The 22,054-nt window shown below is 32.0% G+C and overlaps 1 protein-coding gene across 2 annotated transcripts in view; it reads right to left on the reverse strand.

Annotated features, from left to right (window-relative positions):
- The window catches only part of LOC145256247 (BCL11 transcription factor A-like), a 237,546-nt gene that overhangs the window by 46,143 nt on the left and 169,349 nt on the right, over positions 1-22,054 (reverse strand). For both annotated transcript variants that reach the window (XM_080114899.1, XM_080114900.1), the window contains one exon: positions 3,173-3,574. In XM_080114899.1, the coding sequence (XP_079971025.1) occupies positions 3,173-3,574 (402 nt within the window). The remainder of the gene's footprint in view (positions 1-3,172; positions 3,575-22,054) is intronic.

Consider the following 22,054-nt stretch of genomic DNA (forward strand, 5'->3'; position numbering starts at 1 on the left):
AGTACGAAATTGAAAACTTCCTTGACAATCAAAATTTGACCAATCAATTCTTGCTTTTTATATGATTTGAATCTGCTCTCTATATATTATATGCTGAATTACGTCCCTTAGTATTGTACACTAGTCATAAATAGTGAAACAGGAACGGTGAAAAATCAGCCAGATATTCATTTATCTACTTGATACAAACCCAAGTTTTATTACTGTGTAAAAAAATTTTTCTAAACAATAAAAAAGATTACACGGCTGTAACTATAGCGATGCAAAGATTCTTGCATATTTATTTATTCATTTTTCTTTATTAAGCCATAGTCCTAAAATCATTAGCAATAGACAGAGGCTACTAAGCTAATTAGGGAATGCATAAACCTTAGGAACATCACAATAGTTAGTCAATACAGAACTCCAAAAATCTGATAGGGATACATGTTCATTCACACAATTCTGAGGCAGCACATTCGGGACTGCAGAACACAATGGGAAAGGAGATCCCTAAGCAAACACTAGTGTGATTATGCAAAGGGTCTAATGTGAATTTAAATTGTTGCAGGTTTGGTCTGTTCAGTCACAGCACAGAGCGTATTTAAGCACTGCAGTGGGGCAAGAACCATAGAAGCAACTGTTACATTTCGGTGAGTAGACAGCAGATCTAATCCAAGCAGATGATATACTACAGAGAGAAAAGGGTCATAGCAGGGAATATGATTCATATAGGATTATAAAAAAAAAAAAAAAAATCAAACTCTTAAAAACAATTTAGGACAAATTGTGGGAGAGTAATAAATTTAATAACTGTCTTGTTTTTAAATTTCTGAAACAGTTATACAGGATGACCCAAAAAACAAAACAAAAGCTAAATGGAGGCCATCTAGAATATATGCTGTAGAACAGAGAAAAAAAGGCCAAAGACCCTAGTGTTTTGACGTGATGTTTTGAATATAATAAACTAGTTATGACCAAAGTTTTATTTCATTCGGACAAAACACTAAGAAACGGGGCCTAATTAGAGTTGGGGCCCGTTTGTTTTTGGGTCATCTGAAAAATAGATAATGCTTTTCTATTTCACATTTTACGGTTAGAAGCTCCTGTTTGTTTCATGACTGATATAGACAGGTTCCTTTTGGTATTTTATGAATTCTCCAGCAGTAAAATCTATATATCTATAAAAGTGAAAATGTGTGTGTGTGTGTGTGTGTATGAAGACACCTCTTAATCTATATATTCAACAATTTTTTGATCTACAGATTGAAATTATATATAGGGTATTCAGACATGTGAAAAATTTTAATCGGTTTTCATCCAGAAAAAAAAAAAAGGGGGGTGTTAAGGGGTAAAAATTGAAAAATGACTACTTGGGGAGGGAGTGGGTCATTAGATTTTTATCTGTTTGTCAACTATTTTACAAGGTGAGGTTTCAAAACACTTTCTAAAGATCGTGGCAAGCTGGTCTAATGGTCATCGTACTTGAGTCACAGTCCTTAGGCTTTGGTTTCGATCTCAGCTCGAGTATTTTTTTTTTACCAACAAGAAGTGAACTGCTCACAAAACAATACTCACATGCACATGTCTCAATGTATTTCACTTTGTTTTGTTTTTTTAAAGGAATTTTACGTCACGTTTAATACGAGGCAATACCGGGTACTTCTCCTAGTTGTCTTATAAAAGTTTGACGTTTATAACACGTAAATTTAATTAGTATCCCAAGGATACAAACCTCTTAAAAGGCATAGATTAGTGTTTGGATGATACCATTGGTACTAAGAGGGGAATGCTTTCGTATTATTAGTAGTCAGGGTCGTTTCTGGAAATGTGCTTTTTGTAGATGGCATATGGAAATTAATTTTTTAGCTTGCATTATATTATCAATGTTGAATACATATTTTGTATTTTTTTTTACTATGTATAAATGATTAAAAGCTTTTATATATATATGCAACAACTAATTACCTACTTAATTGGTAAATGAAATGGAAAGTAACTAACAGTACTGAAATTGGCAAGTGGCATTTAATGCAAATAGAAACTGGCATTTTCATCTTGTATGGCACAAGCACCACCAAGGAACAATGGGGGAGAGAGAGAGAGAGAGAGAGGGTGAAGAGTGGGGGCTGGCATTTTCGAACTGAAGAATTTTGCCATTTTCATTAAATGGGAAAAGGTTTCTATTTATTTTTTTTATTGTATTATTTTTTTTTAATGATTAAAATCTGCTAAACCAGCATAGCACAAAGAGAGAATAGAATTGGTCGGGGAAAGAGCTGACTTCTTTGTCCTTTTCAATTTGAATAGATTATAAGAAAATGTAATATGAGAGAAAAACAGTGTGTGTGTGTGTGTGTGTGTATATATATATATATAGTCATCCTCAGGTAACTGTTCCATCGCCTATAACTCATCAGTGTGGCTACATGTAGTGAATGCATTCATGCAGAGATTTGAAACTTGAATGGTTGGCCACATCGGACCAAGCAAAGTAGGAGCAGTGTAGTTTCTGTTCATTTGTCAAAACAACCCTAGGCATTATCTCCTCTTTTTATTTATTTTTGGAGGAGGGAATTGGAGTAAAGCGTAATATCAGTTCTGTTGTCATAAGACCATCCTCCCAAGCATTACCACCTCCTTTTTGTTTAGAAGGGGGATACTGTAATGAGTATTTTCATGAGACCATTCTCCCAGGTGTTACTTCCATCTTTGTGATGGGTGTGGGGGTATGTACATTCATCCTATATACATGCCAAAAAATATACGACCTAGGGAAAATACTTTTGCAATTATACAGGGTGAACCAAAAGTCGACAGCATAGGTTTATGTATATAGCCCCAAAAGTTCTGAGTTTTCCAATTTCGATTCTGAGTTTTTGGCCCACCCTGTATATAATTAAAACAAAGTTTATTTGTTATATATTAAACCTTTCAAGTTTAAAATGCAGAACGAAAACGTGGCAAAAAAAACAAAAAAAAACATCAAAAGTACTCTTTTAATGGGCATAATATTGAAGGATAATTTGCACAGCTAGATAAGAATGGATTCCTCATTTCATGCCCATAAACAATATTTTTCTTCCTTACATATATAAAGGGATAAAGCTATTACAAAAGTAAGTGGGTGCATTATTTGATGTAAAAATTTAAAAAAAAAAAAAAAAATGTTTTAAAAAGCAAAATCCCTTACCGGAATGCGTAGTGTTGGACTCTGCATCAGCAACCTGTTTATGGGATTTTAAGGGCAAACTATGTCGGTCATCATTTCCGTTATCATCCTCCTTGTGTTTGTGAGAATTGCTGTCCAACGACCGATTAAGTTCTTTCATCGGTTCGGACGGCCGAGGCGAATGTTTCGTATCTTGTGATTCTTTACGGGCAATAGGAGCCGAGATGCTCGGCTGCTTAGAGCCAATCTGCGAGATGGTTTCACTTTCGGAATCATCATCGTCATATTCAGCCTCTGAGTCTATCACACTGATATTTTCTTTGTTGCAGCGGAGAACTTTGTGTTTGATAAATTTCTGGATATCTTTAAGCGGAAAGTTTGTTTGGCAGTCACCACATACAAGGAGGTCATTTTCTTGTTCCACTGCAATTAAAGAAAAAAAAAGAAAAAAAGATTAAGGATAGAATAAACAAAATCACAATAAAATAAAGCAAAAAAATTAATCTTATATTCTTTTTATTTGCCTATTCAATCTATTTAATGAAAATGCGATTTTAAATTTAAGTGTAACAGAGAACGCTTATCAAATTTATGTGTACAAACCTAAAATAATTAGGATCAAAGATTGCAAAGTGTATTTTTGTTGATATTCATAGATACATTTAAATTTTTATGAGAAAAGAAACAATATATATTTTTTTCTTTTACTATTAGAGTTAACACTCATTAAGGCCAAGAGCCACTCCGAGGCATGGGTTAACGAAGCAGGTATGATTTCAAATTAAAGCTAAACACTGGGGGATTATTAACATTTATCAATGATATGAATTGCATTTGACTGTTTATGAAATGGTCTGTGACAAGAATTTAATGACATTTGATTTGAAGAGGACCTAGTTGTAATTAGTAGGAAAACAGTTTCACAGTAATGTGTTCAACAGACTTGCAAAGAATCTCTGAAAATTCCACCTCATGCTAGGCAAATGGAAAGAGAAATGAAAAACTTTTTCGTGGTGGTTGTGGTAGAATGACGAGAAACTGAATGTCTTACAAGAGGAGTCAAAAACTGAAGCTGAGTCATGCATCTTTCATGGAAACAATGATGAAGTAAAGAGTGACGTACAACATCTCTTTTGTGAGAAAGAGGTTGTAAAGAAGAGATCACTGCCCACACACTCATACACATTGGATTTCAAAGTTGATTGTCTATTCTGTCAAGGCAGAAAGAATGTTTTGTATGGCATTTGCCTAGATATGACAACAGTATTAAACCTTGACAAAAAAAAACAGTTTGGAATCCTGATAGACAGATGGTGAAGCACTGCAACACCTTTCTAACAACTACTGCAGCTGCACTGGCTCCGACCATATTAGCTTGATTTCCATTGGACTTTGTCTGCAATGCAGACAGGGGTATCCTAGTAACTGAGCAAATATGTCTCACTAGTCCAGGTCTGCATCTGGAGAGGCAACTCCAGCTTCAACGTTACAGCCACAACAGACACTGCAGTGCACTAGACTAGATGCAGAACGCCATTGTGTCATCAGACAGAAGGTTGACATCATTAAAACGTCTAAATTCTTTATTGATGAATTTCAAAATATGAGTACATCTGTTGCAGCATTAACCTCATAATGAAATAAGTCATTATTTTTTGTTTGATTTTTTATTCATAACTCATAAATCCACAATGCAGCAATAATATTTTTGTTATATCAATCTACAGTTTTACTACAAAAAGTAACCAGATTTATTCAGACGAAGGCCTTGAATACCGAAAGTGGGACAGCTAGAATGATTTTAATTGGCTGATGTTAAGCGTCCATATCACATAAAGTCTGTTCAGTCAAGCCATTTATTTTACAAGACTCATACGATACATAGCACAATATTGCATTCAAAACGGAGTTATTTTCTTTTAGAAAATGCTCGGGTTGCTGATGGAGTGAGCATGATTTAAAACCCAAAACCTGCAGTGAAAACATTTCATCACTGATGACCAACTTCAGGGTATCCACAGATTAAATTTAATTTGAAAGGGCAGTCATTCATATATATATATATATATATATAAAAAAGGAGTTCTTTATTTATGTTTTTGTTTAAAAGCAGCAGCCACAAATGCCAACTACTGCTATATATATTATAATTATTTTTAACACCTACAGACACTAGTGTTTTATCTTTCCAGAATCATCAGTGCAAGAACTTATGATTGCCGCTGGTTGTGGGATTCAAACCCCGCAAAAAAGCCATCATTGTCTATTAGCAACGAACAAACCATAGGAAAACTGTCAATCATAGCGATATTCAAGCGAAATTAAACATTTATAAAGGAACTAGCGGAGGCTACCCGGCGTTACCCGGGTGTTTGGAGGTGTAAAAGAAAAAAAGTTTTGGTAAGATTGAACCCCGAAGCCTTGACGCGAAGGTGGAAACGAAAGAGAAAAAACGCCAGACACCTAACTGTCTCGGCCACGAGGGAAAGGAACTGATAACAGTGTTAAGTGAATGTTTATGAAGCGAAATAAACAGGTGCGAGGAAGTGACGTGATGTCTGACCTAGTTTTGTGCTGCAAGCCAGATCATTCACTTTTCGAAGTGGCGAGCTGGTAAAAGTCAGGCAAATTAAATACACACGCGACCCATGTTCGTAATTCTTAGATATTATCATTTAGATGTGATATAAAACGTTTTAAGAAGGCGTGAGCCGACCGATCGCTTCGCAGAAAAAGACTTTCGCGGACATACACAAAAAGCGAACATACATACACACACATTTTGCCTTTTATATATATATAATTCATTTTTATTATTTAATGAACTAAGCAACTCTTATCTAGTACTATATAAAAATCTTTAATTCACAACACACTTATAAGTTGATCTTGAATATCTATCTGCTATTGATACAATAACGGTTTCCAAAGCTAAACTTTGGTAAAAACAGAAAAAATAATAGCCCAGTATGAGTGAATACCACAAGTTCTTACTATTCAACATACAGAACAGTTTCACAAAGAGGAATATCCATTTTCCTGAGGCCATAAGCTGTCATCGAAAACAAAGATGGACATATTTTATTTGTACAAGACTTAAAGACTGGGTCATTTAAGGAGGAAATAAATAGGACTAGGATTATATCTACATATACACACAATACAATGTTTACAATAGTGTATAATTGTGTGTACAAAAAAAAAAAAAATTATACATACATGCCTACATTGAACACACACGTTAAGATTCAATATAGGAAAAGTAAAAAAAAAAACTATTTTTTTTTAATTTTTTTATTTTATATTTCGAAGGAAGAAGTCGGCTACATCGAGTGTGATCAGAGTCGATCCTGCAGGGGAGGGACACCACTATGGTTACAGAAAAGTATACGCCATATCTTATCCCACCAGCCACCTTTATCTCAAAAGGCATTGTTTGTAAGCCCCCGTCGCCAGAATAAACGGCATGGCAACCAGCCTTCCATGTCCGCAAGCTCCAGCAAAACCCTTTTGCCAAATCATGCCCATCATTCGGAGTTTGAGAAAACTGAGCTTAAGAAAGAGAGAAAAAAATATATCTAAATGACTCGACCATCACAACTGGTGGCCCGTGGGCTTTACTCGGCCCTTCGTCTGTCCCTTAGCTATGGTGGTTGTTATTCCTAACCGGCGGTGTGCTTTTCCTATCTCCACTCCCTACCTGGTCTTGTGGGGAGGGGTAAAAACTATGCTGCCCTAGGATAGGTAATAATAAAGAAAAACAAATTTCACAGAACCGGTGAGTGGGAGGCGAAAAGGAGACAGGTGGATCGAATAGATGAACACAGATGCAAGTGTGTGTATGTATATGCCCACATATGCGAGTATATATAGGAGTGTCATTCAAATGAGTGAGCATGTAAATGTTAGAGAGACTAAAATGCCGATACCTTCATCCCTTGAATCCAAGATGAGCAAAGCGTGGGAAAAAGGTTTCGCCTTGGGTATGTATAGTTTGCCTTTTTAAATTTTATCTAATTGTTATTTGGATTTCTAATGCTAAGAAAAAGTAAGAAAAACTAGTAAGATAGACTAAATACTTTGTATGTTTCTACTATTATTGCTACTTGTATATCGATATGAAGTTAGGTATGTGTATATATTTATAAATATGTATACATAGGAGTTACTCTTAAACTCATTAACCAATCATTAGGAATTTGGATAATTGCTAGGTGTACAGTGTCCAAATGTGAGCTATATATATTTTAATATAGTTGTATGAAAACGTGTTGAAAAGGTGATGGAAGCCCTTTGTGAAAATTTAGATGTTTGTGAAATTTTAACAATAGTTAATACACATCAATAAATATTCCTCAAATTCCACCTTATTCAAAGTATTTTAAAGGGATTTAAGGAGTGTAATATGGGTACAGCTTTCCATTGGAAGGTTTAAATATTTCAGATGTGTCTTGAATTTGATCCTTAATCATTACACACCAATTTAGCGAAATTCCTTGAATTTTTATTTATTCCAATGATTATTTAAATTTTCAACAATTTCTAGAAAATAATCTTTGATCAAAATTGGAATAAGAATTCTAATGTTTTAAAGGTTTAATATCATTATATATTAATTTTAACCTCCATAAAAGAACATTTTTGTGGAAACTTGTTCTGATTGAGGAATTAATTTTTCCCCTCCTAGGATGGGTATTTCTCTAGTATAACTACGAATATAATAAATAAATATAAAAATAATATAAATACACACACACACACACACTAGCCCAAAATTCCAACAAATGTTACTCAGGATTGAATGATGATCAACAAATGTTTCTCACTCCCATATTTTTTATTGTTACTGAAATCAGTTAAATCGCCTATTTTTCAATCAAACCAATTGATAGCCTGCTTTAGTGGGAGACGTTCTGATATAAAACCTATCTAAGAATATTACCATGCACATAAAGTACCTTTGTGAGAAATTTCACAAAAATTGGCCCAGCCGTTTTAAAAACCATAGGAAACGAACTCACACACAAAATTCCTTTTATATAATAGTAAATGAATAAGAGTTGTGCAATCTGTGATATAAGCGTTGTTTCAATTTTAAAATAAAAGACGTATGAAATACGTTTATGAGCCAAATTACAATGCAATATTATGAAAATAAATATTTATTTGTTTAAAATTAATATTTTGGCGATAGATGCCATCCTTAGAATTTTTTTCTCTCGACATGATAAATTGAAGAAAATTAAGTAAAGAATCCGTATGCTGTTCGTCTGTGGTGTTATTTTACAAATGCCGGTGAATACGCCTGGTGCCGCATGATATGAAAATTAGAGATGTGTTTTTCGGGATATAAATGTGGTTTAAATTTTAAATAAAATGTGTATAAAATACAAGCCAAATTACATTGCAATATTAATAGAATAAATATATTGTGTTGTAATTAGGCTTATAAACGTATTTTATACGCATTTTATTTTATAAATTGTTATATTTCATACGTATTTTATTTTATGTATGGTTTTCTTTTTCACATTTGAAACCATTTTCATTGACTAACTAAAAAATAACATACTTAGATGACCAGCTGAAACCTTTAAATGCAAATCAAATGCACTTAACATGGCGGGTCAAATGAGCACATACATCAACACAGAAGCATCAGATCAGTTCAAGCATAAATAGTGTCCACCCGATTTCCAAACCTCGCACCGATTGCCCCTGGAAGGGAAGGGTAGTGGGATACATAAGATTAATCTGCTAACTCAGCAATTATCTAAGTCATAAGAGTTTCAGTGAGGACAAAGTGGTTCAGTTTTTCATTAATCCTAATCTTGCAAACCATCCACCCTCATAAATACATTTACTTAATGTCTTAACTAGATTTAATCCCACATATGTTTATGTAGTGCACAATAACACAAATGACCACCAACTCAGACATGTTATGTTTTATGATAATTAAAGGATAATTTGGAGAAAAAAAAAAACGAATTTTATTTATTATCTAATTCTTATTTTACTAACAGATTTTTTTTTATATTATTAATAGGATTTGGTATAATACTCTAAGTCGAGAACCGCCGTCAAAAAACAAAATCCTTCAAATGTCTGAATCATTAGCAACTACAGAGAGAGTTTGAGAAATTTTAGTTTTAACTAGTAGCACCTACCTGATGAGGTGCAGTAAAATCAGTTTTCTTGTTAACTTTTATTTATTCACACATTTTCAAACAAGGTAGGCAACTGCTATATCCGTCAATTTAAAATGAATTATCCCTCTTGCTGACTTATTATTTTTAGGTGATTATTTAAAAATCTTTGTATTAGTAGTTGGCTTTGGTGGATTAAGTAAATAAATTGTAGCCAAGTACATTATTATATTACCAAAATCTTGTCACATTTTAAAGTCAGACCTCAATAGTATTTAAGTTTACGAATCAAACTTTGCTTCTGACTAACCAAATTTTATTTATGATTGTTGTATCATGTTATTGTAAAATCTGTAAAGTCACTGCCATTTATACGCTTTTGGGGAAAGATATGAAACCCACTGTAAACACCAAAAATAAAATAGAAATAGATTCATTTCTTCAGCCTTTGAAAGGAAACTAAAACTATGAAATAACAAATGGCACATCATGTAAAAATATTACTGGTTTGGTGGGAGGTGACAATGATCTAGTGGTTAATGACAGGGTCTGACGACCTGGGTATTCTAAGTTCAAATCCAGTTCATTTCACCAACATCACTTTCACGTAAGATGTTAGCAACCATCACATGGTCCTTCACGTAAGTAGCTGATGTCTTTCTAGAAAGAATTCTCACCAGAAAAATATCAGTGAAACCAATGCCAATAATAGAATGTTCGGATTCATAGAATATAATGATGAGGACTTGTTTAGTAGAGAAAATGGGTGTGATATTTCATATATAAGGTAATTTGTAATGTGTTTTAGACCAGAGCAGTGAATGATGTAATAAAAATAAGTTGAGACAAAGAAAGATATTCTTCAATATAACTTGATTAGGTTTCATTTTTTAGTCGCGTGCAATATATAAGTCACTCCGTCAGTCGGTCGGCCTGTCCATAACACTTTTGTGCTTGGCCTTTTTGGTTAAGATCAAAGGTCTGTTGTTAATAGATGCTGTTCTTAGATTTTTAAGCTTGTTGAAAGTTCAAAGTGTAGAATCTGTTCTTACTACATGCTGTACTTATGTTTATAACTGTGATATAAAGTGGGGGATCACTTTTCTATATTAATTTAATGTAAAATGATCACCCACTTTACAACTAGTCAGTCTCAAAGCCATTCAAGTCATTCTCCAGATTATTCAAGTTGTTTTTGAAAGATTTCCATTATTTTTTAAGCATTCAAGTCATTCTTAAGGTCATTCAATTCATCCTTAAGTTCATTAAAGTCATTCTAAGTCATTTACTTTTTATTTAAGTCATTTCAGCCCATTTTTCGGTCATTTTAGTTTATCTTTAAAAATTTCATGTCAATCCTACATTCACGCATTCATTCATTACACGAGAGCACACGACTAATGGCTATCGGCCTTTATTTACTGTTGTATATAGAGTCTAGAAGAATGGAACATATATTTTGAATTTTAAACAGCCCCCTTTACAAAATTTCAAAGTTTGTGTTTTCTACTGAGAGACGGTTAAAAGTTGTGGTTACATTTGAACGTGAAAGATGTATAACAAAAAATTTAAAAAAAAACACGTTGGTCTCCACTTCAGTTGGTTCATCAGCTTTCACCATTCCAATCTCTACTGCATTGCAAACATCCTTAATATTTCTTTTTTTAAATAAAAGAACTATTTCATACAACAGAATAAGTACCACTTCACAGATTCCTCATACAAAATAATATGGCCAATTCAAAAATACAGTGGTCAGTTGCTAGCCAGGAGCAGTCGGAAATAAATTTACACAAGTCAGAAGGTGAAGAAAGAGAGGTGATTGAATTATGGCCAGTGGTTATTTTAAACCAACTCATGTGACAAAGAGTAGGGCAATTATATTATAGTGCAGCAATCTGGACAAACACAAAAGGTTAAAGGGTGCTTCCCCTCTTCTTTTCTTGCATTAATAATGATCAATGTTGTCCAACATAACAGTGATTAAGCCATAACAAAAATCACTAATCTTCTCTTCTCTGTGTAAATAGGCTTCAGCTTAAAAACAAGATCACCACATTTATCGGTTTCTACATGTGCAAATATTGTGTAATTGGTAACAATTATTGCTAGAAACATGCATTTAAAAATGGTCATCTTGACATTTTTAAAATGAATGTTTCAACTTGATGCATGAAGACAAATGTGTCAAGAAAACCCAAATGTATTTTGCATACATAGCAAATATTTAAGGAAATAGAGTCAGTTACTCAAGCATATTTCTGACAATTATTTCAACTCGTAAGTCTTGGCAAGTCTGGATGTAAAAATAAATATTCATTAGTGATACAATGTGAAATCTTAAATTTATTTCTAGCTGGAGAAAAATTATACATACGAGAAAAAAAATGGTGCTTAACAAAGAGAAACTCATTTTTGGAGCTTATCTGTATTTTTGTTCAAATTTAACTAAATATGCAACCGCACTGTTTCTTGATTGAAACAATCTAACTCAAACTTAACGGATGACCTAATTAGGTCACATTTTTTTTAAAATAGTGTCTGTGCATCTATATGACATAATCACGTTAATACACGTCAGATCACCAAAGTTAAGCAACGTTGAGCTAGTACAAGATGGGTGACTATTTGGGAATTCTAGGTGCTGTATGTGATCTCCACTTATCTTGATATTATTTCCAGTTGTCCTGAACCTCCACTTGCCACTGGTATTTAACAATGTTGACTCAGGAGAGATGTGGTTGGAGATTGTGCAACTTCTGCCACAGCATCCTCAAAGTAGGTATCCATAGTCTTTTTAGACTGAAGGAGTCAACCATAGATATATTTTGTAATATTTTTAGAAATTAAAAACAATTTTCTTAGTATTTTATTTTCTTATATAATGCTTTGTATATTCTTTTAGCCTTTGTTTTTTTTTTTTTTCTATCCTTTCTCTTTTATTCGCAGCATATTACCCACCCCTATAAAATAATTTTTTCCAATTCTAATCTCAAAAAAATTTCCATTTCTAATCTGAATGTCTTGAAATTCTGTGTTCTTTTTAACTTTACTTTTGTATAATTCCGGCTTTTTCTCCTCTTCTAATGAGATGCATTTAGCTTCGAAATGCCGTGGCCTAAAAGAGGTTTCTTCCATATTCCTCTTTTTGCAACACTCATTAACTTGATAATGTAATAAAGTTCCTATGTAACTTTACTATTTTACACACACACACAGATGCATATGTATATATATGAAAGCAAGATCCATTCTAGGCATTAAGTTATCGTATATATATTTTTTGTTTTTCACTAATTTTCTTTTTATATTTATAATTACCGGATGCCTTTGAAATAATATCAAAAACATTTTTAATTTAAATTGCTTAAAGAAATAAAGGAATAAAAAAAAACACACACACACTATTACCCTAGCGACCCTTGGCCAAGACCGGCAGATATCAAATCAAAGACATGCGCCATTAGCATGCTGGACAAAGTAAAGAACAATAACTTAAATGGAGCGTGGTGGAAGTGGAGGGGGGGGAGAGAAAAGGAGGAAGTTCCATGACAACCCATTACACCATCGCCGATGGTATAGGTGGGGGTGGCGTAAAGAAAATAGGGAGAAGAGAGGGAGCAGATGAGGGAATAAAGAGAATGGTCAAGTCATGCTGCAGCCAGTGGACAGAACACCGTTCTCATCCTATGAACACCCTCCCTCTCCCTACACACATGCACACGGATCCCCTCCACCCGCCAGCCAGGCACAGCTGCTGTAAAAATGGTCACTCAGATAGTCAACAAAAGCACCGATGACAATAACAATGCCTCCTATCAGCGTCAACGGTACATTACCACTAACAGACTGCAGGACACATGAAACGGTTGAAACCACATGTTGTGGTGGATGATCCATAAACACCGTGAGGAAAACTCTAAAAGGATGACCACTACTTTCTGTTTTCATTATTTGTGTGTGTGTGTGTGTGTGTCTGTCCGCAGTCCTTCCAGCTATCAGTTAAAGTAGCCATGTAATAAGCATATGGGTGGGTTTGAAAGAGTTGATTCTTAATTGGTGAATCGTGTTAACAGGAGCAGCAAGAATAACAGACAAATCAAGAGGATCAAACTAATCACAGAGCCAATAAATGGGCGATTGGTTAAATTAGCCAGTTGCTTAGGGTGCCAACAGATAATTTGTAGAAATTTTCACAAAAAACTATATTTATTACTAACAAGGAACCTCAGCATTATCTGGGATCAATAACTTTAAATTGGAAAATTTAAGTTTTTTTTGTATTAGTTTTTACTTTCTTTTTGTCTTTTTTTTTTTCGTAAAATTACACAATAGTTAAAGAGGAACCACACATAAGTTATAAATATAATGAAATTCTCTACTGAACCCAGCTAGTTCTGACATGTGGAAACTATAAGATGTTTCAAAATTTTCTTTACAAATCGTTTACATAAATTAAAATTAGCCAGTTCCTCACATTTTGTGTGTGTTTGGAGGGGGGTACAATTTTTTAAGTGTTAACTATGATATATTTTACTATTTAAGAATAAAATCATAAATAATTTCCACATGTTAAAAACTAGTTGGGTTTTGTAGAGAAATTCATTCTAATGTGTTTTATATAAATTAGGTGTTGGTTTTCTTTGGGGGAGGGGAGGATTTCTGGAATGTTAACTATTCCCTACTTTTTTCACCAGTTGTTTAATGGTATTTTAACATTTTGGAAAGTTATTTAAAGCCGAAACAATACTTATGTTTGCTCCTGTGCAATTCATTGGACAAAAGTTACGGTTTTTTTGTTGTTTTTTTTTTTAATTTTTTACTAATAGGAAGAATTGCTCAATAATGTTTTTTTTATAAATATCGAAAGAATATCTGACTTTTCGAGAAGGGCATCTGTTTTGATATTACACTTCAGCTTTTCTGTCCTCAGTGAGTGATGGAGAGATCCTTCTAAACTGAGGAATCCCCCCCTTCCTCAAATCGAGAGTACCCCTCTCCTTTTTTGCATAGCTGGATTTTCCCTAGATTAAAAACTGCCTAATTATAACTCTGTGATCATGGTAAGGCAAGTAAATACAGACTTTCCCAGAGGCATTTTATTTTCCTTTTGTTAAAAAAAAAAAGGTTGAATAATATAAACTACATAAATGAACGAATAAAATCCTAAAAGTTGAATTTTCTTTTCTTGTTACAGAACAATTTCTTTTTTTTATTTCCAGGATTTTCAAGCAAAGGAAAAAATGAAACTAGAAATGATATTATTAAAGAAATTTGATTAAATAAAAGAAAAGATATCTAAAATACAAACATATTATATATTGTAAAATCAGTCATTTAATTTTAAAATATCCAAACATAAGAGATTATTTTCAATTTTAAAGCATTTAAGTCATCAAAAAAAAAAAATTTTTTTAAATAATAAATAATAATAATAATAAATAAATAAATAAATAAATAACAGCTTGATTCTTTATTTCCAGTTTTTATTCGGACCCAAGTACAACGCTTACCAGCAAGAAATGTTCTCATTCTCCCAATGTCTTAAAAATAAAAACGGCAGAATTTTAAGTTAAAAATAAATAATTTTCTTCCCTGCTAGGAACGTTTACAAATGCTACATTACATTTTAAATAATTTATCAACATTTTGTAACGCTATTAAATCAAGTCTATGTAGAATTCTCCCTAGTACTTTACAACATTATGCAAGAAATATACAAAGCAGAAGCTAGAGTAGTTGGCCGTTATCACATCGCAACTGCACCTTCTCATCTTCTTCTTGGTCCGCCATTCATATATTTCAACGCCACCCACTTCTTTGCTCCCTCCTCATGACACTTGTAGCTCCTCCCATCCTGCCTCTCCTGCATTCGATTCACTCAACACTCAGATGTGCAAGAATAGATCCGTAATCAAATCAACGTGTGTCATGGTCATTTATACTTCCTGACCTTTCTCCGGAATAATTATGGAGACGGTCGCATCATCTTTAAACCAAGTTCAACTCCAAAAGGAGACTCATAACGGAATTGATCATCTTTAATCAGTTAATAGAAAGCAAAGGGGAAAATCCTGATCGATAATGAAACTAAAGCTTCATAAACCCTTTAGTTACTAAATTCGAATTTCTAGAAAAACTGCCAATACATTTGGAAACGCTGTTAGAATTAGTAACTTGTGTAAAAATGACAATAGCATTTAAACACAATAAGAATGTCTATATGAATTTATATATATATAATGATTCACTCCTAGACGAATTAATAATTCATTGTGAACTTTGGAACACAGTTGTAAGGAATAGGTGTTGGTAATGTGATCTATATTTACTTCAATTTACTTTTATGCAAAAGGGGCATAGATGAGGAAGAACCCCTTCATGAGGATTTATATATGTTTGATTTTTGTGAAATGTTAAAAGTATTGTTAATTTTAAAATCAATTCATAAATATTCTTCAAATTTCAGTTTCTTTGGAGTATTTTAAAGAATTAGTGGTGAGCATAATATTAACAACCTTCTAGTTATAAATTTAAACACTACAGATCTGCATTGAATCTGATCCATAGTTAGACATTAATTAAGCAAGACGCCATGAATTTTAATTTCTTCTTGAGACCTCTTAAGGCCTAATTTTCAGACATTGGCTAGAATCAAAATCATGTTATATATTCTGATAAAAACTCGAATAAGGATTCTAGACATAAGATTAAGTCACATTATATCTTGATTTTAATCTTCGTTAAGGAGCATAAAAGTGATGCAAAACTCTTCTATTCGGATAATTAATTTTATTATTCCTAGGACGAGTGTTCTTCTAGTTTATTATGCAGTTGCTTTAAAATATCCAGTTTAAAAGATTTGTTTTCCTATAGCAAACAAACAAATGTTCTTTTACACATTTATAGATATATACAATATATGAGTTAGTCTTTGCTGCATTAATGTTTGATGAATATTACGTTTACTCTATGGTACTAGCTACTTAAAATATCCACAATAGTTTGAATGTAATTGTTTATTAATTATGTGTGGCTATATAATTACATTAAAATGTATATACATTAATTGTTAAGTGGGTATATGTATAATATTACATAAGAATGCAAAATTTACAATATGTGCAAAATAAAATACTAAATATTTTCTAAAACTTTAGTATATAATATTTATGTGCAGAAAATTATATACTAATATTTAATATATTCAAATATGCTAAACTAGTCGATATTAAACCTTTCTTTTTTACTAATAAGAAATAGATCATTATACTTATTGTCAATAATCTTAAATTATTAAATTAGATTAAATTTAAATATAAATAATCGACAATATGAATATATATATATATATATATGTGTGTGTGTGTGTGTGTGCATGCGTGTGTGTGTATTATGTGAAAGCAGAGCAATGGCTGCTGTAAAGTTTTATTTTATGCATTTTAGTAGCTTTTATTTCAATAAAGTGTTCTAAATAATAATCAATATTTAAACAACATTTTATGTTGCTAGCATGAACAAGAAACGACCATTATTATCATAACAGTACTAATACTGCTAAATTTTTACTTGCCAAATAAAAAATAAGAAAACTAATGAAAATTGTTTTTGTTTTAAAAAGAGTTCTACTTTAAAGGGAGGTAACCACATTTTTCAAATTTTAAATCATAAACATCAGCATTATGATTTATTTAAAATTTAAATACAATTTTTGAATAAATATTTTTTGTTTCAAAAATTGTTCAATAAGTATTTTTCTTTACAGAATGCTTTTATATTGAATCATAGCTGAAATCTACATCAAAGAAACAAAAATCCAAATGCAACCAATCAGCTTGATATTAATTCGAAAACTATAGTGTAAAGCAATTGCATAGCATATTGATGGGTCCAATTCGAAAATGGTATTGAATACTTCAAATCTTAAAGGCATGATAACTAATACTAATAATATATATTCAGAGATATATAATATCATTTAAATCAAGTTTCAAAATGAAAAGCTTCCATTTTCCCCATCGATTAAAAATAAAGTACTCCGTTTATAATTCCATATAGATGCTAGAGTTTGACAAGATACACCTAAAGAAGGACAGAAGTTATGTTGTGAGAATGACATCCAAGATAAGAATAGTATAAATTATTTAAATAATACAAAGTATTAATCTTTACATTTCTGAATTTTTTAGATGAAGATTTATTATTCGTATTATTTAGATTCATTGGACTACTATTCTCATCTTGAGTTCCAAGTGCTCTAACCACTTGGAAAAACCAATTGTGAAAGTGATATTCTCCTGAGGGGTGAAGGTTCAATTCTCAGTGTGGGCAACCAAAAAATACAATTGCAAATTACTTAGGACTTATAACCAGTCATGGCTGAAAGAACGAGCGCATACTACTACACCCGTGAAGTAAATAAAGGGTTCCGTTCGAAATTCTGTCCAAATTCTCAGGTACGACAGAAACATTCCTAAGTTTGTAATGATACACCTGAAGAAGGTCGGAGGTCACATCAATCAAAACATTGTGAAAATGATACTCAAAACAAGAACAGTAGTCGAAAGAATTAAAAAAATATGAATATTTATCATTATTTCAAAAATCCTAAAACTTACTTTTCTCATCTTGGATATAATTCTCACCCCATTTTCACTCTGACCTTATTTAGCTGCATCTTTAGATCAAACTCAGGAGTCTACGTGGAATATCAAACTGAACCCTTTATTTATTCCGCAGGGTAAATCGTTTTCATTCCACTAGCCACAACCAGGTAGCAGTGTTAAGTAATTTTTATTTTATTATTAACATCGCTTGCAATGAGGATTGAACCGTCAATCCCAAGAAGTCACATAAAACTAATCGCTATTGAACCATGTTTCACATAATTATGTTTTTATTTTTATTTATTTATTCTGGATCAATAATAGATTAACGATTCTATGAAGAATTCAACAGAAAAAAAAAAAAAAAAAAAGATTGTGGAACTCATCCTTAATGGAGTCAATTTAAAATAAATAAATGAATAAAACTATATTGAGAGAAAAAAAAATATTTCATTAAAATTAAAAAAAAAAATTAAATGGGTGTGTCAGCTACGAATTCTTAGGATGGGTGAAAAGGAATTTATCCGAGGTCAAATGAAGAAAAAAAGAAAAATCCTTCCCCCCCCTCCAATCCCCTCCCCTTCCCCTAGTCAGAGAGAGAAACACTCAAAATGAAATGGTTCAAATTCTTTAATAAAAACGCAGTTGTTTTTCTTTATGGATTAAAAAAAAAAAAAGAAAAAAAAAAAAAGAAAAAACGAGGGAAAAATGCTTTTAAAATCCTAGAAAAAAAAAAAAAAAACACTTTAAAAATTGATAGAGATAAAATTCAAATATTCCATTCTTGAGAGACCAAAAAGAAATTATCCCCACCCTGAAAATCCAGACATTTTGTGGGATTGGGGGGGGGGGGGTTCTAAAATCTTTCAAGCATGGCAGTTGAAGATCTCAAAAACTTTAACTCAACACAGAGAAATATCAGAGGTTTGGGGATAGCAGTGCCAAACTGTAATGCTTACTGGAATATGCTTGTATTTTGGAAGTATATGCACCAATATTTCTATGCTTCATCTTTGGAAAGAATATACCTATTTATTGTTTGATGAAACATTTAGAAAGAAATATTTTTTACTCATGAGTTACTATTTATTAAAATCAAAAGCCACTTCAGAATAGATTTATCATCATCACCACCACATATGAAACTGAAGATTCTATTGTTGGTCATGGTTTCCCTAATATTTTTTTAGCCACTTTCTAGAAAGACATCAGATACTTATAGAAAGGACCACATGACGGTCGCCAACATCCTAAATGAAAGTGATTTTTGTGGAACTAAACTGGATTCGAACTTGGAACAACCAAGTCGTCAGCCCGTGTTGTTAAGCACTAGATAATCAAATGAGATGGATTGTTAGTTAAATGATTAAGAACATTATGAGAGGATTGAAAATGAAGAATGGAATGAACAAAATTGAATTACTTATAGGGATGGTTAACGACAAGTATTTGTTTGTAGACAATCTTGTGTGCAGAGAAGCAATCCCATAATAATGTGTTCCCTAGATGGGAAATTCTTGGAAAGAAACTCTGTTCATAGAAATTGTCCGTGACACTAGGTATGTGGAAGAGAAAGTGTTTTGCAGTTGTGGAAATAAGACAAGTTTTTTCCTGTGAATGTCTTATGAAAAAAAAAACACAGTTTAGAGCTCAGTCGAGCACCTTCCATGGAAATAAAGATAGAGTAGAGAAAAACTGAAAATTATTCTTTTGTAAGAAAAAGGATGCAAAGAATAGAAGAAATAATCTTCCACTAGATTGTAAAATAAATTTTGTACTTTGTCAAGGATTTTCAATTGTTGGTGCACATCGCTATTGTTTTTTATTCAAAACTAAGCCACAACGATGTGTGATAAGTTGTAAAACAGGCAAGCAGAAATAACAGAAAATATTTTGTTCGCCAAAATTAAAAGTTAAACAAAAAATTTATTTTTACAAAGACTAAAAAACAAAATATTTCATCCCATAGCTCCACCAAGAATAAGGCGAAAAAAAAAAAAATAGTACAGCGAAAACAAATTTAGATGTGATTAAAAGGTATTGTTAGATGTCTCAGGATAATAAAGACTTCCGAAAACTAAGATCAATTATTCATCATTATAATATTTCATTTAACATCTATTTTACCTATTGCTGTATGTGTGGGACGGCTTTAAGAAATTGACTTTTAAATTAACATAATTGTGGTCGGGTCTTTATTTATCCCTCTTTCTCTAAAAAGTTCCCCCTTATTTTCATCCATGAGTTTCCCCAGCTAACCCTGTTACCTCAAGTGTTCTACATCTAATCAACCAAATACTCTCATTCATTCTCTTAATACTACCAAAGAACAAAGTTTCCTGACGTTTCTGAAGTTTTAAGATGAGGATTGGTTATTCATATGACTTGGATCAATCGATCTACTGTTCTCATCTCGAGTGTCATTTTCGCAACGTTTCAGTCAATGTAACTTCTGACCTTCTTCAGATGTTTCTTGTCAAACTCGGAAATGTTTCTGTCAAATTCGGGAATTTGGACGAAATTTTGAATGGAACCCTACTTCATGGGGGTAGCATGCTCTTGTTCCATCAGCCATGACTAACTAGAGGTCCTAAGTAATTTAACAACTGCATTTTTCTGTCGTTCACCCTGAGAATTGAACCTTCAGGAGAATATCACTTTTACAATTGATTTTCCCAAGTACTCTAACCACTGTGCCATGGATCTTTGCAGACCAACAATGGAAAATTTTGTTGTACACAAAAAAATGAACACAAAAATTGTAAAAATTAAAATAATTGGATTTTTGTTGTTTTTTTTTTTTTTTTTTTTGCATTGAAAAATAGGCCCAAATTCCCGATTTTGATAAGATACACCTGAAGAAGGTTGAAGGTTACATCGACCGAAACGTTGTGAAAATCACACTCCAGATGAGAACAGTAATCCGATGAATCCAAATAATATGAACAAAGTCTCATGTTCTGCACACATTTCGCTATAGATTTAATCTTAGATCATTGGATCTATGATTTTAAGAAGCCAGGTTTCCCTTACGTACATCATCTAAACCTTTAATATTTGTCGGTTTTAATTTTTTTTTTTTTTTTAAGATGTGTATTCGTGATGGGACGATTTCACTATTTTTCCTAATTCCAATATAATTACTGATTCTAATTCTTTTAAAATCTCTAAATATGTAGTTATAGTGTTGTTTTTTTGTTTTTTCTGGGGTGGGTACCTTAAAAAAATCTATGTAATATAATCATATTTAAAAAAAAAAAAAAAAAAAACTTGTGGAGGAGGAATAGATTTATACATTTTAGTTTTACGACTTATTTAAAATAATTTTATCATTAGTACAACAATCAATGGAAAAATTTGTTGTACACAAAAACAGAAAATGTTAAAAATTAAAATAATTGTTTTCTTGCATCAGAAAATAGGCAAAGATTTTCTCCAATTTCAATATTAAAAGTTCCAATTTTTTTAGTTCATCGTCTCAACACTAGTGTATGTCCACATAAGTAGGCACAACCATGAGATGGATAATTATTAGAACACAATGCTAAAAAAAATTTAAGTTGCATGCATGCTTTCACCAAAACAAAGGCAATGAGGCAAATTGCGTGTTTATTTTCCGCCTTAATAAAATCTACACATTTACGATCTGAGAAATAGTTAATGTTCCGTCACATTTCGCAACAAAGTCAAAAGGAAACCAGATATTTAAAGCCTTTCTTACCAAAATTAATTAAAAAAATGAATTCAAAGTATTATTTTATTTTATTTTTTTAATTACTATTTCAGTCGTCAACTCGTTGGATCTAAATACAATTATGATTTACTAATAAACTACTTGAGTTTTTTTAAACATTTTTTTAATATTTATTATTTCATTCAGAATTATAGAATTGCAAGGCACTTAATTTTCAAATCAAAACATTAGAAGTTTTAGAAGAAAAGGGTGGGAGAGGATTAATTTCCAACTTGTGCAGAACAACCGATATTAGAATCTCAGTTCAAAATTTTTTTTTTTTTAATTTCGATTGTAGATTAGTCACAAAAAGATCTTTTCAACAACTAAACCTTTCCCTATCAAAATAAGTAGTTCATATATATATATATATATATATATATATATATATATATATATATATATATATATATAT

This window comes from Euprymna scolopes, chromosome 32 (genome assembly GCF_053919585.1).
Source record: "Euprymna scolopes isolate OS-2025 chromosome 32, ASM5391958v1, whole genome shotgun sequence".
NCBI classification, from domain to species: domain Eukaryota; kingdom Metazoa; phylum Mollusca; class Cephalopoda; order Sepiida; family Sepiolidae; genus Euprymna; species Euprymna scolopes.